Genomic DNA, 21653 nt, shown 5'->3' on the forward strand with positions numbered 1-21653 from the left:
TGTGTTTCCATCGAGCCTGGGTGATGCTGTTACTCAGGTCTTTGAACTACACGCTGAGGAGTGAGAGCCTTCCTTATTTCTCTAGGAATGTATGGAGCACCTACCTCTCCTCAAGATGTTCTGTGGCCAAGTAACAAATCCCAGCTCCACCAGGGTGCTGCTTTGGGACAAGCTTGTCCAATGAATTATCTGAATGGGCCAACTCAGTGCAGATCTTTTTTTTTTTTAATTTTTAATTTTTAATCGTGGTAAAATATACATAAAATTTGCTGATTTAGCCATTTTTTTAAGATTTTATCAGAGAGAGAGAGACAGAGAGATCACAAGCAGGGAGAGAGGCAGAGGGAGAGGGAGAAGCAGACTCCCCGCCCAGCTGGGAGCCTGACATGGGGCTCGATCCCAGAAGCCTGGGATCATGACCTGAGCCGAAGGCAGACGCTTAACCCTCGGAGCCACCCAGGCACCCCCGACTTAGCCGTTTTTAAGTGTACAGTTCAGTAGTGTTAAGTATACTCACATTGTGTGCAACCAATCTCCAGAACTCTTCCCCTCTTGCAAAACTGGAACTTCCTGCCTTGCAAAACTGAAACTGTTTTTGTCCACAAAACAACTCCCCACCCCACCCGGCAACCACCATTCTATTTTCTGTCTCTATAAATCTGGCTATATTCGTGGAATCATACAGTATTTGTCTTTTTGTGACTGGCTTATTTCCCTTAGCATGTCCTCAAGACTCACCCATGTTGTACATGTGTCAGAATTTCCTCCCTTTTTAAGATGGAATATTCCATTGTGTATATACACCACATTTTATGTATCCATTCATCCACTGATGGACACTTGGCTATTGTGAATAGTGCTGTATGAACATGGGCATACAAATACCTTTTGAGACTCTACTTTCAGTTCTTTTGGATATATAACAAGAAGTGGGAATGCTGGATCATGGGGTGGTTCTATTTTTAATTTTCAAGGAACTGCCATACCGCTTTCCATTAGCAGCTGCACCATTTTTCATTCCAACAGAGCACAAGGGTTCCAATTTCTTCTCATTCTCACCAATACTTATTTTGGTGTTTCTGGTTTTTTTTATAGTAATCATTCCACTGGGTGTGAAAGTGACATCTCATGGTGGTTTTAATGTGCACTCCCCTAATGATTAGTGACGTTGAGCATCTTTTCCTGTGCTTTTTGGACATTTGTATGTCTTCTTTGGAGAAATGTCTATTCAAATCCTTTGCCCATTTTTTCAATTCGGTTGCTTTTTGGTTTTTGTTTTTAATTGCTGAGTTGTAGGAGTTCTTTATTCTGAATCTTAACCCTTATCAGATAATAATTAGCAATATTTTCTTCCATTCTATAGATGGTCTTTTCACTTTAATTGTATCCTTTTATGTACAGTGCAGAACTCTTGAAGATCATTAAAAATCACTGAACTACCATTCAGTCAAGAAATATCTTTGGGGTGCCTGGGTGGCTCAGTCGGTTAAGCGTCTGCCTTCGGCTCAGGTCATGATCCCGGGGTCCTGGGATCAAGCCCCACATCGGGCTCCCTGCTCAGCAGAGAGCCTGCTTCTCCCTCTCCCTCTGCTGCTTCCCCTGCTTATGCTCTCTCTGTCAAATAAATAAATCTTAAAAATATATATATCTTTAAGTTCCTGGCTCTGCCCAGGGCACCACATGTTCAGGAGGATGGGAAGAAGGATTATGCTTACAGAGCCATGTAGGGAAATGAACATCCAGCCACAAGACCATGTGGCCCAAGTGCTCCACCACTGCTCCGGGATGCAGGCGTAGAATTGCAGGGGAGAGGAGCAGGGCTACCTCCAACTAGGGAGTTCAGGGAACGCACCCCGAAGGAGCAAGCCTTTGACCTGGGCCATAGCAATGAACCTATGAAGGGAGAGAGAGTAGTAGGGGACGCCCAGAGGCTCAGCCTCTAATTGACACCCTCAAGTTTATTTTGCCAAGATCCCCCAGGCCTCTCCTGCCAGAAAGACTGTCAGAAATCAGACTGCACATTCTTACCCTGCCTAATGCAGAACCTCCTGTCTCCATCAGTGAAATGTCTTACACGGGTTCATCACTCAGTGGGCTCCTGGGACCTGTGCTGTGGGCCTGCCACTGCCTTGTCTGACCCGGCCCAGCTGCCGAGCCTGGGGCCTTGGAGGAGCCTGAGCCAGTCCATGCGGAGGTCCCAAGAAGCTAGCTTCTGCACCCAACATTTAGAGCTTCGTAAGGAAAGAGCTCTTCAGCTCCTACTTACAGCCCTCTCTCACCTTGGAACCATGAAAAATATGTGCCTACAGGCCAGATTGAGCAGACATGAGAGACAGCCCTGATTTTGCACTTAAAATCTCTCCCCCTGGGTGAGGCTTTGTCCCTGGGTCCAGCTTACTGAGCTTGGATGAGATCTCCCCCAAACCCCTTGCTCCCATATTAACAGACTTCTATAGGACCCCACCTCCAGGGTCCTCTGGCAATGGACTCCATTTGCAAAATATCTCCACTATACAGAAGCCATTCATTCACGTATTCTTCAGTCATTTGGCAAAAGTTCGATGGGTACCTGTCAGAATTGTAGTCTGTAGTGGTTGAAGAAGGCAATGTTGATTTGGGGATAGATTTTGGAAGGTTGTAAGTCAGGCTAAGGGACTGGAATTTCATTCTGAAAATTTTTGAGCACAAAAGTGCTTCCAAGAGGTAATTTAGGTAGCTCTAATGGCCACGACCTGGCTGGATGGGGTGCTGAGAACTGGGAGTAGGGAGACCAGCTACAATCTCCTGCGACCTCCAAACTTGAGTCACTGAAGAGGAAAGTGGGCGCTGGCAGGGGCATTCCCCAGTGTTCACTGGTGAGCTGCTCCCTGCGAGCAACATGCTCAGGCCTGGGAAGCCAGCAGGCAGTAAGACAGCCTGTGTGTCTGAGAGGCCCCCAGTGAAGGAGCTGGGTCCGCAGCTAGATCATCCCCTCCACCCTGCACAGTGCTGGAGATGGGAGCTTCCCAAAGAGGTTGAGGCTATAAGGGAGAAAGCCTCCCCAACCCGGGACTCTAGAAGTCCCGAAGAGGTGAGGGAGGGAGGGCAGCATTCCATGCGCAAATGAGAAAATTACAGAAGCACGACCTTCGTGAGGCTGGAGCACCAGCTGTGGTTGTGCGGGACTAAGGGGTGGGGAGAGGGAGTAACAAGAGGGGGCCCAACTCTGCAGCCAGGAGGGACAGGAAGATGCCAGGGAATCCCTATGGGAGAGTGGCTGTGTCAAAGGTGGGCCTGACATCCCAGCAACACTGAGGAGAGGCGTGCAGGGAGGCTGGCCAGAAGTCCTGGCAAGGAGTACCCAGATGTACAGTAGTGATGGAATTCACTTGGGGACTGAGGGCGGACTGGCTCGGGTGACTCAGCATTGTCAGGAGCGGGTGCCTTGGTGGATGCAGGGAGGAGGGGGCTCAGACAAAGGCAGACAGTGGAGGACATCTAAGTGGAGATTGGGGCTCAGGGCTCAGGAAGGACAGTGTCAGGGGTTGGAGACACAACTCATGGGAGAGGCTTGTGGAAAGGTCACTCCCTAGGCTCTTAAGTGTTCAGGGAGAGGCAGAGCCCCGGGCAGAGCAACAATTAAGCGGTGGCTGCCTCCATGCCACTGACTGGTGAGAAGGTACAGGCGGAGAGGTGGGAGGCCAGCCAGAGGAGAACACCTTGGGGTACTAAGGCTGACAGGCCGGTGAGGACAAGGGCCAATCCGATCAGTGAATGTGCTGGCTAGGTGGTGGTGCGGTGACCTTAGTGAGACAGTTTTGTTATCTTGGTGGGGATGGAAGCTCCATTATAATGGTCAACTTTTTTTTTGTTTTAGATTTTATTTATTAGAGATACAGAGAGAGGGAGAACGAGCAGGGGGAGCAGCAGAGGGAGAGGCAGGCTTCCCGCTGAGCAGGGAGCCCAACATGGGGCTCAATCCCAGGACCCTTGGATCATGACCTGAGCAGAAGGCAGACGCTTAATGACTGAGCCACCCAGGTGCCCCTATAATGGTCAAGTCTTAAACAGTGACGAAGGGTAGAGGTCTTCCTACTGGCTAACCCCCGAGGCCTCTTGATCCTGGAGGTATCTGGGGACTGAAATTACTATGGATCAAATTTCCTGCCAAGTAGGTGGGATGAAGAGTGGGTGTTTCAGAGGCTAAATTTGGTTTGGATGATGAATTTATTATTTCCTGCTAGAGTGAAAAGCATCCTTCTGTAACAATGAGAACCTGCTAGCCGACATACTCTGAAACCTGAGAAATGAGAAGAGAGTCTGCAGAGCAGGAGAGAGAGCAACGGAGCAGGTTTCTCTCCAGAGCCTGCCAGAGTAGAAGTTTTGGGAGAAACAACTTGAAAGTAGTGGAAAGGAGATCCGAAACCACAGGAAGCTCCCTCCCCTACAGGGACAGGAAAGCTTTTCTGTGAATAGAAGCTAAAAGGGCAGTTTGGAATCATGAACAAGGCTCCATTATATCTAAACCCATAATGTTCAAAACAACAAAACCCCACCAGCCAGTACTAGGCAGACCACAGGAGTGACAGGGTGGGTGAACCCAGTGGGGTTACTTTCCTGAGGCTATTTTCCTGGGGTCTCAGCTTCTCCTTGTGTTCATTCAGGGACAGGTCCACTGGGCAAGCCGCCCCTCCTTGGTCCCTTCTGTGTTGACACCTTCCCTCCTGCTCTTTAGCCCCTACCCCTTTATGCCACCAAGACAGGGAGAGGATCTGACACCAGTTATTCTATTTACTGACTAGTGGATTACATTGAATCATTCCTCCACCAGCCAGCCATCTGTGTTGTCAAATTTACTCATCCTTAAATGCAGCAAATATTTGACAATACACCGCTAGACACACACGCTGTGCTAGATGCTGTGGAGAGCTACAAAACGAATCTGATGCCCCATGTTTAGGCTTTAGTAGACTTGGTATAGTGGGAGTTTGTTGCTTGCCTACCCAGCACCCACTGCCCCTCTGACTTTGCTTTGGAAAACCACCCCACATAGAGCAGCCATGTGGTCCTAACGGGACGACCCTGACTCTAACTCCAGAGTAATCCATGGCTCTTGCCACATCGGATGGGCAGACCTAAGCCACTCAGTGTGTGGGTCCCTCCCCCCACCGCCCATTGTGATTAGTTCAGGATGTTTGGGTCAGAGTAAAGCTAGGGACTCAAAGTTTAATTTATTCCCTTTGATATGAGCAAGGAAATCTGTAACTTCAACAGCTGCTTTCATCCATGGGGGAGGGCAGCCTTGGAAGAAAGCTGACCCCTGGAGAGGTCAGCTGAGAGTACAGAAAAGGCCTTGATGAAACCTTACTTGAATTCTGTCCTACCACTGGATTGTTTTCAGTTATGTGAGCTAGTATTCCCTGTATCATTTTGAGGCAAACTTTCTTACCACAGAAAGAATCTAACTGACATAACGTAAGATAGATGTAAATAAAAGATAGGGAATGAGAAATGCAATTAAAAATGGTAATACTGTGGAATTTAGAGAAAGGAAAGAATACTTGAAACAAGGGGATTAATAAAGGCTCTATGGAGGTGAGCTTTATTTAACCCTAACAGTTGGTGTCTTATTATATATATCCAGACCCTGAACTAGCATTTTCCATGTGCTAGCTCATTTAGTCCTCAAAACAACCCTACAAGGTAGTTGCTTTTTACAAAATGAGACTGTTCTTTCTTCCAGAATAAAGCACCTCAATTCCCAGCTGAACATGTGGCCCCTACAATAAAAATTTTATTTCCTAGTTTCTCTTACAGTATGGCCACAAGACTAAATTCTGGCCACAGAGATTAAGCAGAACTGTGTGGACTTCCAAGTTTCCTTAAAGCTAGGGACAAGCCTTTCCTTTCTGCTGGTTGGAATGCAAAGATCATGGCAGGAGGCCAAGCAGCCATCCCAGATGGTGAGGAAGCCACACACTGAGGATTGCAGACAACAAAGAAAAGGAGCCTAGGTCCCTGTTCATGTTGAGAAGTCTCCCTGCCCATCCTGGTCGGCTTACCTTGATTTCTTCTTTTTTTTTGAGAGAGAGCAAGAGAGAGAGCAAGGAGGGGCAGAGGGACGGGAAGAATCTTAAGCAGGCTCCACGCCCAGCATGGAGCCCAACATGGGGCTTGATCTCACAACCCTGAGACCATGACCTGAGTGGAAACCAAAAGTCGGACACTTAACTGACTGGGCCACCCAGGCACCCGTACCTCAATTCCTTTTGAGAGAAAACTTCTACCTTGAGCAAGCCAGAAAGAACATCTGGCGTCTTCCCTCACACACAGCTGAATGGCAGTCAGGCTGATGCACTAGTATTATCTCCACGTAGAGATGAGGGGAAACGCTTCTCCACACTTCCTGCCAGTGTGAGCCAGGGTCAAACATGCTTCGGATTCCTCAAGTCCAGGTTCCAACCCCCCACACCCCCAGGGGCCTTGAGAAACACACAGGGGGTTGTACAAAAGTAGTTCACAGAAGGCCTGGCATTCCTTAAACCACCCAGGATTTTCTGTGGTGGCCAGAACTTCTCATTTAAAAGAGAGAATGAGTCTGTCCTTTCACTTTATTCCTGAATTTGGAGTCTCCCTCCAATTCCCACAGTCCCCCTTTGGAATCCATAACCAACTCTGCTTCCTCTGAGGCTACTGGGAAGTGATCTGGCTCCGTGCTGTACTCGTACAGTAAATGTACTCCGAACAATCCAATTACCTCTCCCTGCGTCTAGGAAGGTTGTACACGTCAGAAGACAGCAAATGCTTAGACTGGCGCTCGGCATCAATCTGAGCTCCGATGCTGTGAATCAGGCAGAGAAGTGAGAGGTCGGGGAAGGGGGCAGGGCAGGGCAGGGCAGGGCCTCAAATACTCCTCCACTCCTCTGGAGCAAAGTTCTAAGAGGTCCTTTCTGCTCTAGATATGATGAACAATGTGGTTCATAGTACGATATGGCTCAAAGGGTACTCCTTTAGTAGATTAAGAGGCGTGTAAAAGTACTGTATGTGCATGAATTACAATGCAGACTGCCTCACTGCACAGCAAGTCCTCTGAACGCTTACCGAACTGAATACTCAGGTGGTTACCAAGGAAGATGCTTCAGGACAACTTATGAAAACTGTCTGATACAAACCCAACTGAAAAAACAGTAACTATGAATTCAGTCTCTCTGAGACTAGGCCATTTTCAGGGAACCTTAGGGGGTTGAGTTCTGTGCATGAAAATGTTCTAAAACACCAAGTTAGTTCAATGAATCTGCTCTGAAATCCCCCATGCATGGGATCCGAACAAATCCCCGTGTGCCAATGGGGGTGGAGACTCAGATCCTTTAGCTGAGAAGCAAGGAGACCACACTTCAGGGCATCCTGGTTTCTGAGTTTGAGTACTCAATTCTCACTGCTTTAGTGTATGTGTGCACACATGTGCCTGAGGGCGTAAGACAAGTTTATACAGACTCAATAGTTTAGAACTACACAGTCCAAATACGGATGGCCACTAGTGACATGTGGCTACTGAGCACGTGAGATGTGGCTTGTCCAAACTGAGATGGGCTCTAAGTATAAAATACATTTCTTATTGTACAAGGACTTTATACAAAAAAAGTAATACCTCAACTATCTTTCATGTTGTATATGTGAAACGATACTATTTTGGATATACTGGGTTAAAAGATGTCACTAAAATAAATCTCATCTGTTTGTTTTTATTATGTAGCTACCAGAAAATTTTAAATTACTTATGTAGCTCAAATTATATTTCTATATTTCTAGAAATACTGGATAGTGCTAGTCTAGAAATTTCAATTTAGACAAAATATCACAACTCCTTTGGAAGCAATATGTCATATTAGGTCAGGGCAAACTCCAACCAAGAAAATCCTCACCTCCCCCGCCTTTCAGCATATTTATTACACACAGTATTCATTCCATTGCCAATTTCTCAGATGACTGGGTCAGGGAAAGCTTCCACTCTCATGCCAGTTTTCCCCCGAGCTTAACCTCCCTCCACCCAACTCCCAAAGCTCCCGGCTCTCGTGGCCCATGTCCCAAACTTCTGCAGATAATATTCTGCTTCTAGCATCTTCCCTCTGCTCCCACTACACACTCACCTTCAGGGGCATCCTTTCTCTCATGACTCATGTATGTGACTTCACATCAACTCATGATTCAGACACAACTCTCCTTTTCAGCCCCTACATCGATCAGGGTAAATGTCAGGATAGTCTACTTTCAGTCAAACTGTAAAAGAAGAATCTACGTACTTTTAAAGAATACAAGAAAGAACTAACTGCAGTTCAAATTCACAACTGCCTGCCAAATTCCTAGAATGGTGGGTGTGTACTGGAAGAAAGGGCAAGACCACACAAAGTGTTGTCTGTTTATTTAAAAAACTGTTAAAATAAAAATTGAGTAATCTGGGTTTTCTTTTTATTTTCTATGTCCTTTCTTTGAAGAGGGTAATAAATAATGAAATGTCCCAAAGAAGGGCATATGACAAGAAAAGGACCAAAATAACATAAAATTAGGTAAATTCGTTCAAAAAGAAAGAATAAACAGAGGTTCAGGACACCAGGGTGCCTCAGCTGGTTAAGCGTCTGCCTTCGGCTCAGGTCATGATCCCGGGATCCTGGGATTGAGTCCTACATCGGACTCCCTGCTCAGCAGGGAGCCTGCTTCTCCCTCTGCCTGCCGCTCCCTCTGCTTGTGCTCTGACAAATAAATAAAATCTTAAAAAAAAAAAAAACAAAGAGAGGTTCTTTTTTTTTTTCCAAAGAGGTTCTTAATCTGGGGCACATGGATGCAAGTCTGAATCCCTGAAAGTGTGGGCCAGGTTCTGAGGGTGTGTGCATATGTACATCTGTGAGGAAAGAGTCTGCAGCTTTCATCAGATTTCAAAGGGTCTGTGACCCAAAAAGTTCTACTGCTGTAGGACTTCAAAATGAAACTCGATGAAATTACAACATAAAGAAAGTCATCTATTTACAGGATAAATATCTTAAGACACCAATGACGACATGCCCATAGTTATTAAGCCCATCACAATGCACATCTGTTAACTTTGTATATCTTCACAGTGTGATCTTCACCACAACTTGCAAAGTGTAACCATTCGGCGCCTTCTGCTTCATTCTGTTCAGTTTTTCCATTACAATTCTTCCAGCATAATTTTTTGATAGCAAGTGTATGACTTTGGCTAAAACAAAGATAGAGAAATCATGAAAGGAATGTATACTAGGACGACAAAATATTTTACCTATGTATTAATTTAATTACCTTGCCCCTGCTATTAATGTTAACACGAATGGAAGTCAAAACCTGAAAATCAAACTGTACAGGTTTTACAGAAAGCAGTATCAGACCTATAAGTACAGAGAACAAACTGATGGCTGCCGGAGCGGAGTAGGGTGAAGGGTTGGGCAGAGCGGATGAGAGGGAGATTCAGGCTTCCAGGAGAGGAACGGGTAAGTCATGGCAATGAAAGGCACAGCATGAGGAACACAGCCAATGACACTGTGATAGTGACACACCAGGGAGAGATGGCAGCTACCCTTGGGGTGAACATAGCATAACGTGTAAACTTGTCAAATCACTTAAGCCGTACATCTGAAACCAATGTAATACTGTATTATCAACCATACTCATAAAAATAAAATTGTAAAAAGTACAGGTTTTTAAAATACCATCACTAATACTTTGGCAATTTTATTCTAAACTCGAAAACATCTTACTCTATTTACTTAAAACTGTCAGACTAAATATCTTACTCACTGACAAAGGATACCACCAAAAAGGGCAAGAAAAAGACAATGAATTCCTGTCGAATTTTGTTTTAATGATCAGTGGAATTCATGAAATGGCTACTAAAATCAGATGACATTACTAAATGTGTTTCTTTTTAAAGAATTCTAACTTGCAACATATTCAAAATTATTTTATTCTTTTGACATCCCTGTGACACACAGAGACTCTTTAAGATTTTACTGTTGGGTAAGGAAAGATAATGAAAGATTTAATAAACTGCCCAATGAAACAATCTTGGTCTCCAATATTGCTGCATGACCTTGGGCAGGATGCTCTTATTAATGCCCCTTCAACCCCATGACAGGCCTAGAATGCTACCAAACATAGATTATTAATAAATCCCTATGAAAATATAATACCCTCTAAAAATTTAACCTGCAAATTAGACCTCCAAACCAAAAGGAATAAGGTTAAAAACTTAAGTAGGTTTTAAGGCAGTAAACCCTGAAAACAACATCAGAGCACACAAATTATGCTTTCAGATGCTGAGAGCCCACATGTCACCAGATGCATTCTTAGGATGAAAGGGAGGAATGAAATATAACCTTGAGGTAATGAAACACATTTTAAAAATCAGCATACCAGAACCTATGCAACCACACAACTGTGAGCCCTTGCAGGTGGTCATTTTAGAGGTTACACACACTTCAACAATGCTATTGTACATTAGTGTTTACTGAAATCTTCTCAAGGCAATGCTTCCATACTGTGCAGGCTATGACTTGAACAGTATCTCAATGATAGTGCATCTTTCGTGAGTTTGATTACTGAAGGCAATCAAGAGTCATCAGGAGATGAGCTTAACAAATGAAATCAGTGCCAAACAAAAAAAAAAGTGATGAAGTGAGTACAATTAAAAAATGTAATTGGTTTTCTTGCATCACCAGTAAGCCAGTTCTGAACACAATTCCTAAAGAGAAGTTCCAAAAATATCTTAAATGACACCAACATGACTAGAATCTCGTTTGTTATTGATAGTATTAAAGATCTCTCATTTCATGAGAGGAATGGTTTGAAGTAGTGACATTACTGAAACAAGTATATATAGTGCAGCTGACCCAATATGGGTTGGAACTGCATGGGTCCACTTACACATGGATTTTTTTCAATACATACAGTATAGTACCATAAATGTATTTTCTCTCATGATTTGTTTTCTTTTCTCTAGCTTACTTTATTCTAAGACTATAGTACCAAATACATATACAAACTACGGGTTAATCCACTGCTTATGTTATCACTAAGGCTTCCATCCAGTCAACAGTCAGCTATTAGTAATTAAGCTTTTGTATTGTCAAAAGGTATACAGCCCTAACCCCACGTTGTTCAAGGACCAATTGTATATTGCTTCCCAGGGGAGCCACTTTGAGAAACAGTACTTATTTTGCTATATAAGCTTTAAGATGGTGGGTTTCTTTTTGGGGGGTAATATTCCCTTTAAATCTAGCATGTTAATCACGTTTAGAAGACAGGGAGTTTAGGGGAGCCAACCTTTTAAAAGGTAGTGTTTGCTTGTATTACCTCTGTATCTCATTATTAGCAAAAACTTTCATTTGAAAGGTATCTGAAATTTGGTAACTGGGAAATTAACAATCCAAATAATACAATGTGGTTAAGTCAGGAATTAGTTATTACAAATCTAACACCATCACAATGACTAAAAAAAAAAAAATCTTAACATAAAAAATACAAATTCTGTACTTGTCCCCTTCTCATGCTTTCTAGGGGGCTTCCCGCCAGTATCCCACATTCAGGATCTGCAGAGGAGAGTGAGCACCATGGGCAGGGCAAAGTTAAAGGAAGGTGAAAAGAAGGGAGGGGAGCCCAGGAAGAGAGAACATTTAGAATGCCTGGAATATGGAATTTTCACTGGAATACTTCCCTCTTCAGTAAGCAACAACATGAACTATTTCAATTGCTAAACCCACCATCAGAGGCGGGAGAGCAGCCAAAAGGGCAGCAGGAAAAAGGTTAATTTTAACCAATACAATTATTATAAACACTAACATACTTTGCCAATAAGGAGACAAACTCCCCTGGATGAAATACCTTGTAAAAGACATGTGCTCACAGGTCTCTCTCCACCAAGCTCATCACTTTCATCATGATACTATCATTTGGAATTGTATTTGACATCCTATTTTGAACAGTTCAGATATATGAAGGTTGAAGAATCAAAAAAAAAAAATGTGACAGAATGAGGTTAGTGATTTTTTGATAATTTGGACATTTTTAAGGAATAGTTTGGGTTACAAATTAGATTAAAAAAAGATCCTGCTATCTAAGCAGGTGGGGGTGGGGAGAGGGTTGTAAATTACAGGTGCTCTAAGCCAGCTCTGGAGGCAAGAGCCCAGGTCCAAGGCATGAGGCTCAGGGAGCACCTACTATGCGTGAAAGCAGGCATGTGACTTTGAGGGGTAGGTACCTGACAGTTTGCTCCACCATGGAATCTGAGCTGAAGTGTTCACACACAAGATGAGGCTACCAAAACACAATCTATAATATTTCAAAAAATCACCAACATTTTTAATCCAATTTTATTACAAATCTACTGTAGTCACTTTCTAGATGACATCATTATGAACATCACTTTCATCTCAAACATGTTGTCTATAAAGATATTATGCAAACAAGCAATCTGTTTAAGCAAACTTTTAAAAATCAAGTGCAATATAGTAACAAACATCAATCTCAAGAGACTACCATAATACCACTTAGTGGTAAGCACCATGAATAGAGATCTGTGTCCCTCTCCATGTAAATGTGACATAAATTTGCCACTAAAGACAAATACTACATGATCTCACCATAGAGAATCTTTAAAAATTAAAAACAAAAACCCATAGGAAAAGAGATCAGATTTATGGTTACCAGATGCAGAAGGTAGGGTGAGAGGGAGTCAGAGGAAGGTGGTCAAAAGGTACAAACTCCCAGTTACAAAACAAGCACTAGACATGTAACCTAGACATGGTAACAACAGCAGACACTGCTGGATGATGTACAGGGGAGTTGTTAAAGAGATCCTAAGATCTCTTTAGATCCTAAGAGTTCTCGTTACAAAGAGACTTTTTTCCTTTATTCTTTTTCTTTCCCTTCTTTTTATTGTATCTATATGACTAAATGGATGTAAAGTGAACATACTGCAGTAACGTTTCATAACGTATGTAAATCCTGCTATATGCCATCACCTATATGAATTACTTCTCAATAAAACTGGAAAAAAACTGCCACTAAAACCTTGATGCTCGGGGCACCTGGGTGGCTCAGTCGTTAAGCGTCTGCCTTCAGCTCAGGTCATGATCCCAGGGTCCTGGGATCGAGCCCCATATTGGGCTCCCTGCTCAGCGGGGAGCCTGCTTCTCCCTCTCCCACTCCCCCTGCTTGTGTTCCCTCTCTTGCTGTCTCTCTCTCTGTCAAATAAATAAATAAATAAAATCTTTAAAAAACAAAACAACAACAAAAAAAACCCTCAATGCTTTGGGAGCCTGAGTGGCTCAGTTGGTTAAGTAGCCAACTCTTGATTTTGGCTCAAGTCAAAAATCTCAGAGTCCTGGAATCCAGCCGTGTCAGGCTCCCCTACTCAGCGGAAGGTCCACTCCCTCTCCCTCTGCCCCCTCCCCCTGCTCATGCACACTCTCTCTCAAATAAATAAATCTTTAAAAAAAGATCTACAAAAGAGAAACTTATTTTTTAAAAATTAAGACTCGATGTTTATACAAACACAATTATAATTTGTATAATTATAACAAAATCTAATCTGATAGAAGTAAAAACAGTAAGAAAATACCTTTGACTTGTTTCTACACAGTGGGTCCAGTCATTTATTTCTGGAACTTGATCAGTCTTTTTCCAGGTGTATAAACAAATCTTTCCACACTCTAATCCTACTGCAACAACGTATCTGTTTTTAAGGGAGGAGGGGAAGACAGTGATTAATTAGCATGAATTTCTGTTATCTCTGTCTTCACTCTAACCGAGTCTAACCGAACACCATGTTCCCAACTGTCCGTGGCTTACAGAAGGCTCTGGTTCAAAGTGCCAGCCCAGGAGAGAGTGCACTGCTCCTACCCCGCTCTCATGAAGCTGCCTCTCCATCAAGGGTGCACAGAGTTTTTCCTCTGTCCTTTGCTGGCAAAGTGCACAAGCCAGCGTTTCCCTGGTGGGCTGCAGGGGCCCTCGTTCTACTGCAGACATTTGTTACCAAGAAAGCACCACAGTTCCAAATTTGGTGAAACAAGAACCTTTGAGCCACATTCCCAATCCCCATTTTCCCACTCTGCATATCGAGTTCTATCAATTTAACAATTCTTATAAGAAACTAAGCATTATGAAAAAAACAGCAACTCAGAAGCTAAGATCAAGCACGAGTGAAAATATAAGAGGGCTACATATTAAGAAATCAGGTGTTCACAAAAATGTAAAACAAAGCCCCACTCGGAGACTGACCGTTGGGAAAGGCTGAGCAGTGGGCAGACGCCAACGGCTGTCACTGCTCCGCCCACGTCCAGGACCGAGGAGCAGGGCCCGATGCTGTGCTCCATGGAGTCATCACTGGAGTCGCACTCACCCCACGCAACCACCTGACAGAGACGGATCAGACTCTGTAAAGCTTTCTCTCTGCAGGGCTTCCAGCAATGCATCCGAGTATCGATGGCACAGATAATGCAAACTATTCACTCTAGTGTTTAAAAAACGCCTCACTTACATTTGCAGATGATGTTCCAGGATTTCAGAGTATTTCAGGCATCACAGAGAAGCCACGGTGTACCAGACACAAGTCTGTGAGACCTCAGTTACCTAAGGGTGCTGGTCCAAACATGGACTGTCCCTGCCTAGAGACCAGAGATTGTCTAGCATGCTCTTTTATACTCAGGAAACCAGTTCTAATCCAGGGAGAGTCTATCAGTCACATCATCACAAGAGGCTCGTACACGTCTCCAAAAAGTTACCACACAATGCATGGGGACCAATCAATCCCTGGCTCTTCCTCTATACCACCAACTGCTCAGGGAAACAACTGAGCAGTCAGGAGCACTTAACCTTGATGATACCCCCTGCATAAGAAATGACACTTCCCTGAAAGTGTTAGGAGTTAGTTGGACAGTCAGGTAGTCAGGGCCAGGGTCCCCAACAAGAAAATATGGAGTCAGGACAGCTAAAATAAAATAGCACTGACATTCTGGTTTTACAGCCTTTGCAGAAATGACTTCTACAAAACATCCTAAAATAAGACAATTGACCACAAAAGCATTTGTCAATGTCACAGGCAAGGGGCAGTTAAGACCTAAGCCCCCAGATGTCAGCAAAAAAAGGACCATCAGCACGTGGACATTAACCTAATAGGTAGACAGATACATGATCAAAGCCCTGATTGGCACAACTCAGCACACCCTGACCGCTTAAAAAAGTTCCTCAAAAGCAGAACTCATAAAAACCCCTAAACTTAGAAACTCCAAGGGCAACCCACTTGGGTTCTCCTCCCTCTCTGGGAGCTTTCTACTCTTGCTCAATAAACTTTGTTTCGCTGACCACCACTCTCCGTCTGCTCTACCTCTTCATTCTTCGAAGTGGCATGACCAAGAACTGTGGGCACTAAGGGGACACAAAAATCCTGTAACAGAAGCTCATGCCTCCAGGAGGTGTGACTGGTCACAAAGAGAGAGGGAAGTGCAGTGGACAACACTTGCAAAATCCAGATCAAAGCAAGATTCCAAGTAGGAGGCTCTGACCACGTAAAGAGAAGTGACAATGTGTGGTGGGTGGCGCTCTGTCCGTTTCAGGCCTGACACAGCCCCAGGAGCCGCAGCTGGGGCACGTGCGACTGCGGAACAGCGGAGGGCAGAGCGGTCCTGCTTCCTCGGCAGCCAGCAAAGCAAAGCCAGAAGGACCGGGGAAGAAATGAACCAGCAAACAGACGCAAGTGAAGGTCTCAGAGAAACGGGTTTAGAGGCTGATATTTCAGTGTTTCACTGTGCGACATGTCCACGCTAGTCCTCTGCTTAGGGAATTTGTACCACGACAACTGGAGAGGGCAGGGAGAGGAAAGCAAACGCTCAACTGCCTCACCACCTCTGGTCTGCAGGCACTTCAGAAAAAGGAAAGGGCATTTTAAAGAGTGTGAGGACAGGAGAGACCGGAGGGCAGGGTGAGGGCAGTGGTCAAGAATCCATTCCTAGCTAACTTGTTTTGATTTTTTCAAAGCTTGGGAAACACGCGCGCGCGCGCGCACACGCACACACACACACTGCTTCCTCCACTGAATGAACAGGCAATAATCATCTATTGTAGAGAAAAATTTTAATTCATAAAAGTATGAAAAAGAAAAGAAGCCGACTGTTTTCCTCCTTACGCCCCTCCACCCCCTCCTGCTCTCCTAGTTGGTCTTCAACCATTTCATTCACTACTTTCTTTCCCACTGGGGCCATCTGATAAACACCATGTGTCTGAAAGGTTTTCTTTTCATATTTGATATTTCAGAGAAATGTATTTATAGAATTTAACAAGAAAAGCCTTTTTATGCATGCATATGAAAAAACACAGAAGAGAACAGATTGATTTTTTTAATTGTATCAGAAAGTCAAGATTATGTGTTTTCTATCCAAACATACCTGTATTATTATTTTACATTTGAAATAATACTAAGTTAAAAAAAATTACCTTTTTGTCCCGACTCCCAGTGAAGAAATATTTGCTATCAGGACTCCAATCACAAGACCAAATAATTCTACTGTGCACAGCAGTTACCTTGTTGGTGAAGGCGAAGAGGCTGAAAACTGGGTCTGAAAGAAACACCATATGACTACTCACAAGGCAGACAGAGCTGTTTTTATCTGGTAGAAATCTATGCTTACATGCCATATACATCACACCCTTTAGCAATCAATTTATACATGTGGACTTTTGCAACAGACTACGTTGCTGGCCCTCACCAGAAGGCTATGGACATACAGATACTTTTCCAGTAGGGAATGCTTTTATGTTACTAGTCACTCTTCAGTGACTGGTGACAACTTCCAGGCACTTAACTAAAAATTCAACTTTATGCCCATGAAAGAAGCCTGAGCAATTTAACTTTACTCAGGAAGTAGCCAGATTTACACACATGGAAAAAAGATTAATGTACTCTTAAATAATGAAAAAAAACCCCAAATGAATGAAAACCTTAAAAAACGTTTCCCTTGTAAGATTTAAGCCCTTAAGCCCCTCAGAAGGGGGGTAGTCGTTTTACAAGAAGCCCTCATATGGACTACACCTAAAAAATAAAATTACTTATGAAGAGGGAAGAGGAATGTATCTATTAATCTATAATCCATAAAAGATACAATAAATTATGGAGGTATCATTAGTATCCCAGTAACTTTTTAAAAAAAAGTAAAGGTTGCATGTTAGGAAATCAGTAGTTGCAAAAGAAATCAGTCTGTTCTAACATGTACTGTTTAATATGTGTCAGTCTCTAAAATACAAGAAAACTAAGAGACTAGGAATACCACAAGATCAAACTGCATGCAAGTTATACCAATGGAATGATTATAACAGAACTAAACAACATGAAGATATTTTAAACACTCCTAGATTTTACCCAAAGAAATGGGGGGGGGAATAGAAACAGGCCATGTTCCAACAACACAAAGGTTCCACCCCTCTTTTGTTTTTAATTTATGCCAGGTTCAGAGGAGAATGCAGGTGTGTGTTAATATCCTGCCCCCGGGGTCACGGTATTCACAGATGGATGCCTAAAATGTCCTTCCTAATTATCAAAGTGACAGGGGTTAAGCAAGAAAAAGATAAAGATAATGGTCCTAATAAGTTTCATAATTTAATTGTATCTTCATTATTCCTGTCCCATAAAACCCTAGCTCAGAATATGGCACCTATTCAAGTTTTATGTTGGCATTGTGTAACAATCCACAAAATCTATTATTTTTAGATTTTTATGTTTCTTTTAACTGAGATGCCATCCTGACTATATAATCACAAGGAAGTCAACTCAAAGATCACTGCATTTAAATCTTACAAGGAAGGCTGAGTCTTCCTCAGAACACAACTTTGAAAGACTTCACAACAGTGAGACTCTGGCCTTCACCCCGTTACCACTTCTAGTCCTTCCTCTTCACCTAGTAGCTCTACAAGGTAGATAAAATGGACATAAGTATTTCACTAATAACCTTCCAATTAGAAGCGGTTTTACCTAACTCAGGTGAGATTGTGTCCTGCCTTTTCCACAGTGACCAGGTTCGATCTCTGGAAACAGCTAGTAAGAACTTGTCGTTAGGTGAGAAGGCCATCTGCGTGACAGTCAAACTGTGAAAAACTAAATTCTGCACCTGTTTCCAAGATGTCGTGTTCCAAAGAATGATGGCTGCATGCTCTTTCTTAGCTGCCTGGAAGACAGAGATGAAACAAGCAATTTAAGTAGAAAGAAATTGGGAAAAAAAACCTCACATTTTTTTAAAATAACATTGTTTGTATGGGTATATTTTATGTAACTGTATAAATGGGGAAAAATTTCTGAGGAGATACATACCACAAGCAGGTGTAATTTCCGGGAAGAGGAAGACTGGGATTAGACTAAGTGACTCATCAGAGATGGACACTGTCATCACAGTGTTTCAACGTTTTACAAGAATACGTTTGTCTATTAATTTGTAATTAAGAGTCTAGAGACTTTCACTTCTGATCAATATGATGGAGTAACAGGGACCAGCCTGACTCTCTGTATGAAATAACTAAAAAACCAAACATAATACCTGAAAATAATGCACTCCAAAATATGAGGTATCTGGCAACAAAAAACACTGATCTCTGAGAGACAAAATGAATTTGAGTGGAAAAAAAAAGAAAAAACCTCACTAAACTCTGATAACTTCAAGCAGCCAAAGAGGTGTAACTCAAGTCCCCAAAAAGGCTGAAAAGAAAAATACTTAAAAAGATAATGGCCAAAAAATTTCCAAATTTGATAAAAACAATAAACATACAGATTCAAGAAGTTCAGTAAAACCGAAGCACAGAAAACATGAAGGAAATTATATAGACAATAATCACATTGTTTAAAACCAGCAATAAAATTGCAGTGGGAGGGAAAAAAAACCCATCACCAAAAAAACAAAAAAATTATAGCAGGCTCCCATCAGAAAAAATGCAAATTAAAAAAATGGAGCTACATCTTTATCGTACTCAAAGGAAAACAAACAATTTCTTACCCACTATAAAAATCAATCGAAAATTAGGGAGAGACAAAGTCTGTCAGACAGGCAGAAGCCCAAAAAATTCATGATCAGCAGAAGTGCATTATTAGGAATGTTAAAGAATATCCTTTCGGCAAAAGAAAATATCTGCTGGAAAATTTATTTAAATCTCTTCAAAAGATAACTGGCTGCTCAAAGGAAAACTGACAAGATCTTGTCGGATTTCTATGAAGAAGTAAAGTGTCCAACACTACCACAGAGTAGGGGGAAACAAAAGTATGCTTCTGTGAAGTTCTTAAATCATACATGAAATAGTGCAACATTACTTGGAGGCAGACTGTGGCAAATTATAGATGTAGAGTATGAAATGAAAGACAACCAATAAAATAACACAGTGGTTATATCTACTAACCAAACAAAAGAAATAAAATGGACTCAAAAAAAGCAATCAATCCAAAATAAGTAAAATGAAACAAAGAAAGGATGGATGAAATAGAAAACAAATAGCAAGATGAAAGATTTAAATCCAAGTATACTAATTATGTTAAATGTAAAGTCTAATAAATGCCCCTGTTAAAATGGAAGATTATCAAGATGAGTAAAAAAGCAAGACCCAATTATGCTAAGCAAAATAAGTCAATCAGAGAAAGACAATTATCATATGACCTCACTGATATGTGAAATTTGAGAAACAAGACAGAGGATCGTAGGAGAAGGGAGGGAAAAATGAAACAAGACGAAACCAGAGAGGAAGACAAACCATAAGAGACTCAATCTCAGGAAACAAACTGAAGGTTGCTGGAGTGGTGGGGGGTGGGAGGGATGGGGTGGCTGAGTGATGGACACTGGGGATGGTATGTGCTATGGTGAGTGCTGTGAATTGTGTAAGACTGATGAATCACAGACCTGTACCCCTGAAACAAATAATACATTATATTAATGTATTTAATTAAATACATTAAATTAATTTAATTTTAAAAAAAACTTAAAAAGATAAATTAATTAAAAAAAAAAGCAAGACCCAACTGTAGGCTGCCTTTAAGAAACACTTGAAAATAAAAGGAACAAATAGGTAAGAGTACAAGGATGGAAAAAGATACCTATTTCAAGCACCTCTCAAAAGAAAGCTGGAGTGGCTATTACTAGCACTGGACAATGTAGATTTGAGAGCACAACATACTGCCAGAAATAAAGAGGAATTCCATAATGATAAATTAGTCAATTAATCAGGAGAACATAACAAATCATAAAGGTTTTAACAGCAGAGCTTCAAAATATATAAAGCAAAAACTGACTGAAATACAAAGATTAAAAGATAAGCCTGCAGTTATAGTCAGATTTCAAAATGCCACTCTCAATAAAACTGAAAGGATAAAGAAGACATGAACACTATCAACCAATCTGATGTAATTCATATTTTCAGAACACTCCACCCAACAGAAACAGAATCCACATTCTTTTCAAGTGAACATGGAAATTTACCAAGATTAAATTTCAAAGGACTCAAATCATACTATGTTCTCTGACCACAATGAAATTAAATTAGAAATCAGTAACAGAGGGGCGCGTGGGTGGCTCAATCGTTAAGCGTCTGCCTTCAGCTCGGGTAATGGTCCCAGGGTCCTGGGATGGAGCCCCGCATTGGGCTCCCTGCTTGGCGGGAAGCCTGCTTCTCCCTCTCTCACTCTCCCTGCTTGTGTTCCCTCTCTCCCTGTCTCTGTCAAATAAATAAATACAATCTTAAAAAAAAAGAAATCAATAACAGAAAGATATTTGGAAAACACTCAGTATCTGGAAACTAAATAATAACCTATAGGTAAAAGACAAAATCAAAGGTAAATAAAAATATTTTCAGTTAAGTGAAAATGAATAGAATGTATCAAAATTTACAGAATGCCTCAAAAATAATACTTAGAAATTTACAGCACTCAACACCTATTTTAGAAAGATCTGAAATCAATGGTCTTGGCTTTAACCTTATTAAACTAGAAACAGAAAAAGAAATGGAATCTAAGAAAAAAATAAATGGGTGCCTGGGTGGCTCAGTCAGTTAAGCGTCTGCCTTTAGCTTGGGTCATGATCCCAGGGTCCCTGGATCAAGTCCCATATAGGGCCCTGCTCAGCAGGGAGTCTGCTTCTCCCTCTCCCTCTGCCCCTCCCCCTGCTCCTGCTCTCTCTCTCCGTTACATAAAATCTTTAAAAAAAAAAAAAAAGCAAAAATTAATGAAATAGAAACAAGAACAGTAGCAGAGGAAAATCAACAAAATCAAAAAGTTGGTTATTTGAAAATATTTTAAAAAATTATTATTTTCCTGATTATGAGAATGCTTCCCTCGCCAAAACAAAAGATGCTGGGGCAGGGGGTGCGGTATGAGAAAGAAGACACAAATTGCTGACAGCAGGTTTAAGAAAGGTGACATCACCAGAGGTTCTACTGATATTAAAAGGATCATAAGAGGGGTGCCTGAGTGGCTCAGTTGGTTAAGTGTCTGCCTTCAGTTCAGGTCACTATCTCAGAGTCCTGGGATCAAGCCCCACGTCGGGCTCTCCAGGGAGCCTGCTTCTCCCTCTGCCTGCCCCTTTGCCTGTTTGTGTGCACTCTCTGTCAAATAAATAAAATCTTAAAATAAATAAAAATAAAAGGATCAT

General features: G+C 42.1%; 1 protein-coding gene across 1 annotated transcript in view; it reads right to left on the reverse strand.

The window, feature by feature from the left end:
* Positions 1 to 8972: 8972 nt before the first annotated feature.
* The window catches only part of ELP2 (elongator acetyltransferase complex subunit 2), a 48352-nt gene continuing 35671 nt past the window's right edge, over positions 8973 to 21653 (reverse strand). The window contains exons 18-22 of the mRNA XM_028098327.2: positions 18008 to 18200; positions 16477 to 16598; positions 14266 to 14399; positions 13607 to 13720; positions 8973 to 9211 (exon numbers count right to left, since the gene is read on the reverse strand). Coding sequence (XP_027954128.1) covers positions 9055 to 9211; positions 13607 to 13720; positions 14266 to 14399; positions 16477 to 16598; positions 18008 to 18200 — 720 coding nt within the window. The 3' untranslated portion in view covers positions 8973 to 9054. The remainder of the gene's footprint in view (positions 9212 to 13606; positions 13721 to 14265; positions 14400 to 16476; positions 16599 to 18007; positions 18201 to 21653) is intronic.

Source organism: Eumetopias jubatus, unplaced genomic scaffold, assembly GCF_037043125.1.
Source record: "Eumetopias jubatus isolate StellerSeaLion01/CBP00866 unplaced genomic scaffold, mEumJub1_p1.0 scaffold_16, whole genome shotgun sequence".
Classification (NCBI taxonomy): Eukaryota; Metazoa; Chordata; class Mammalia; order Carnivora; family Otariidae; genus Eumetopias; species Eumetopias jubatus.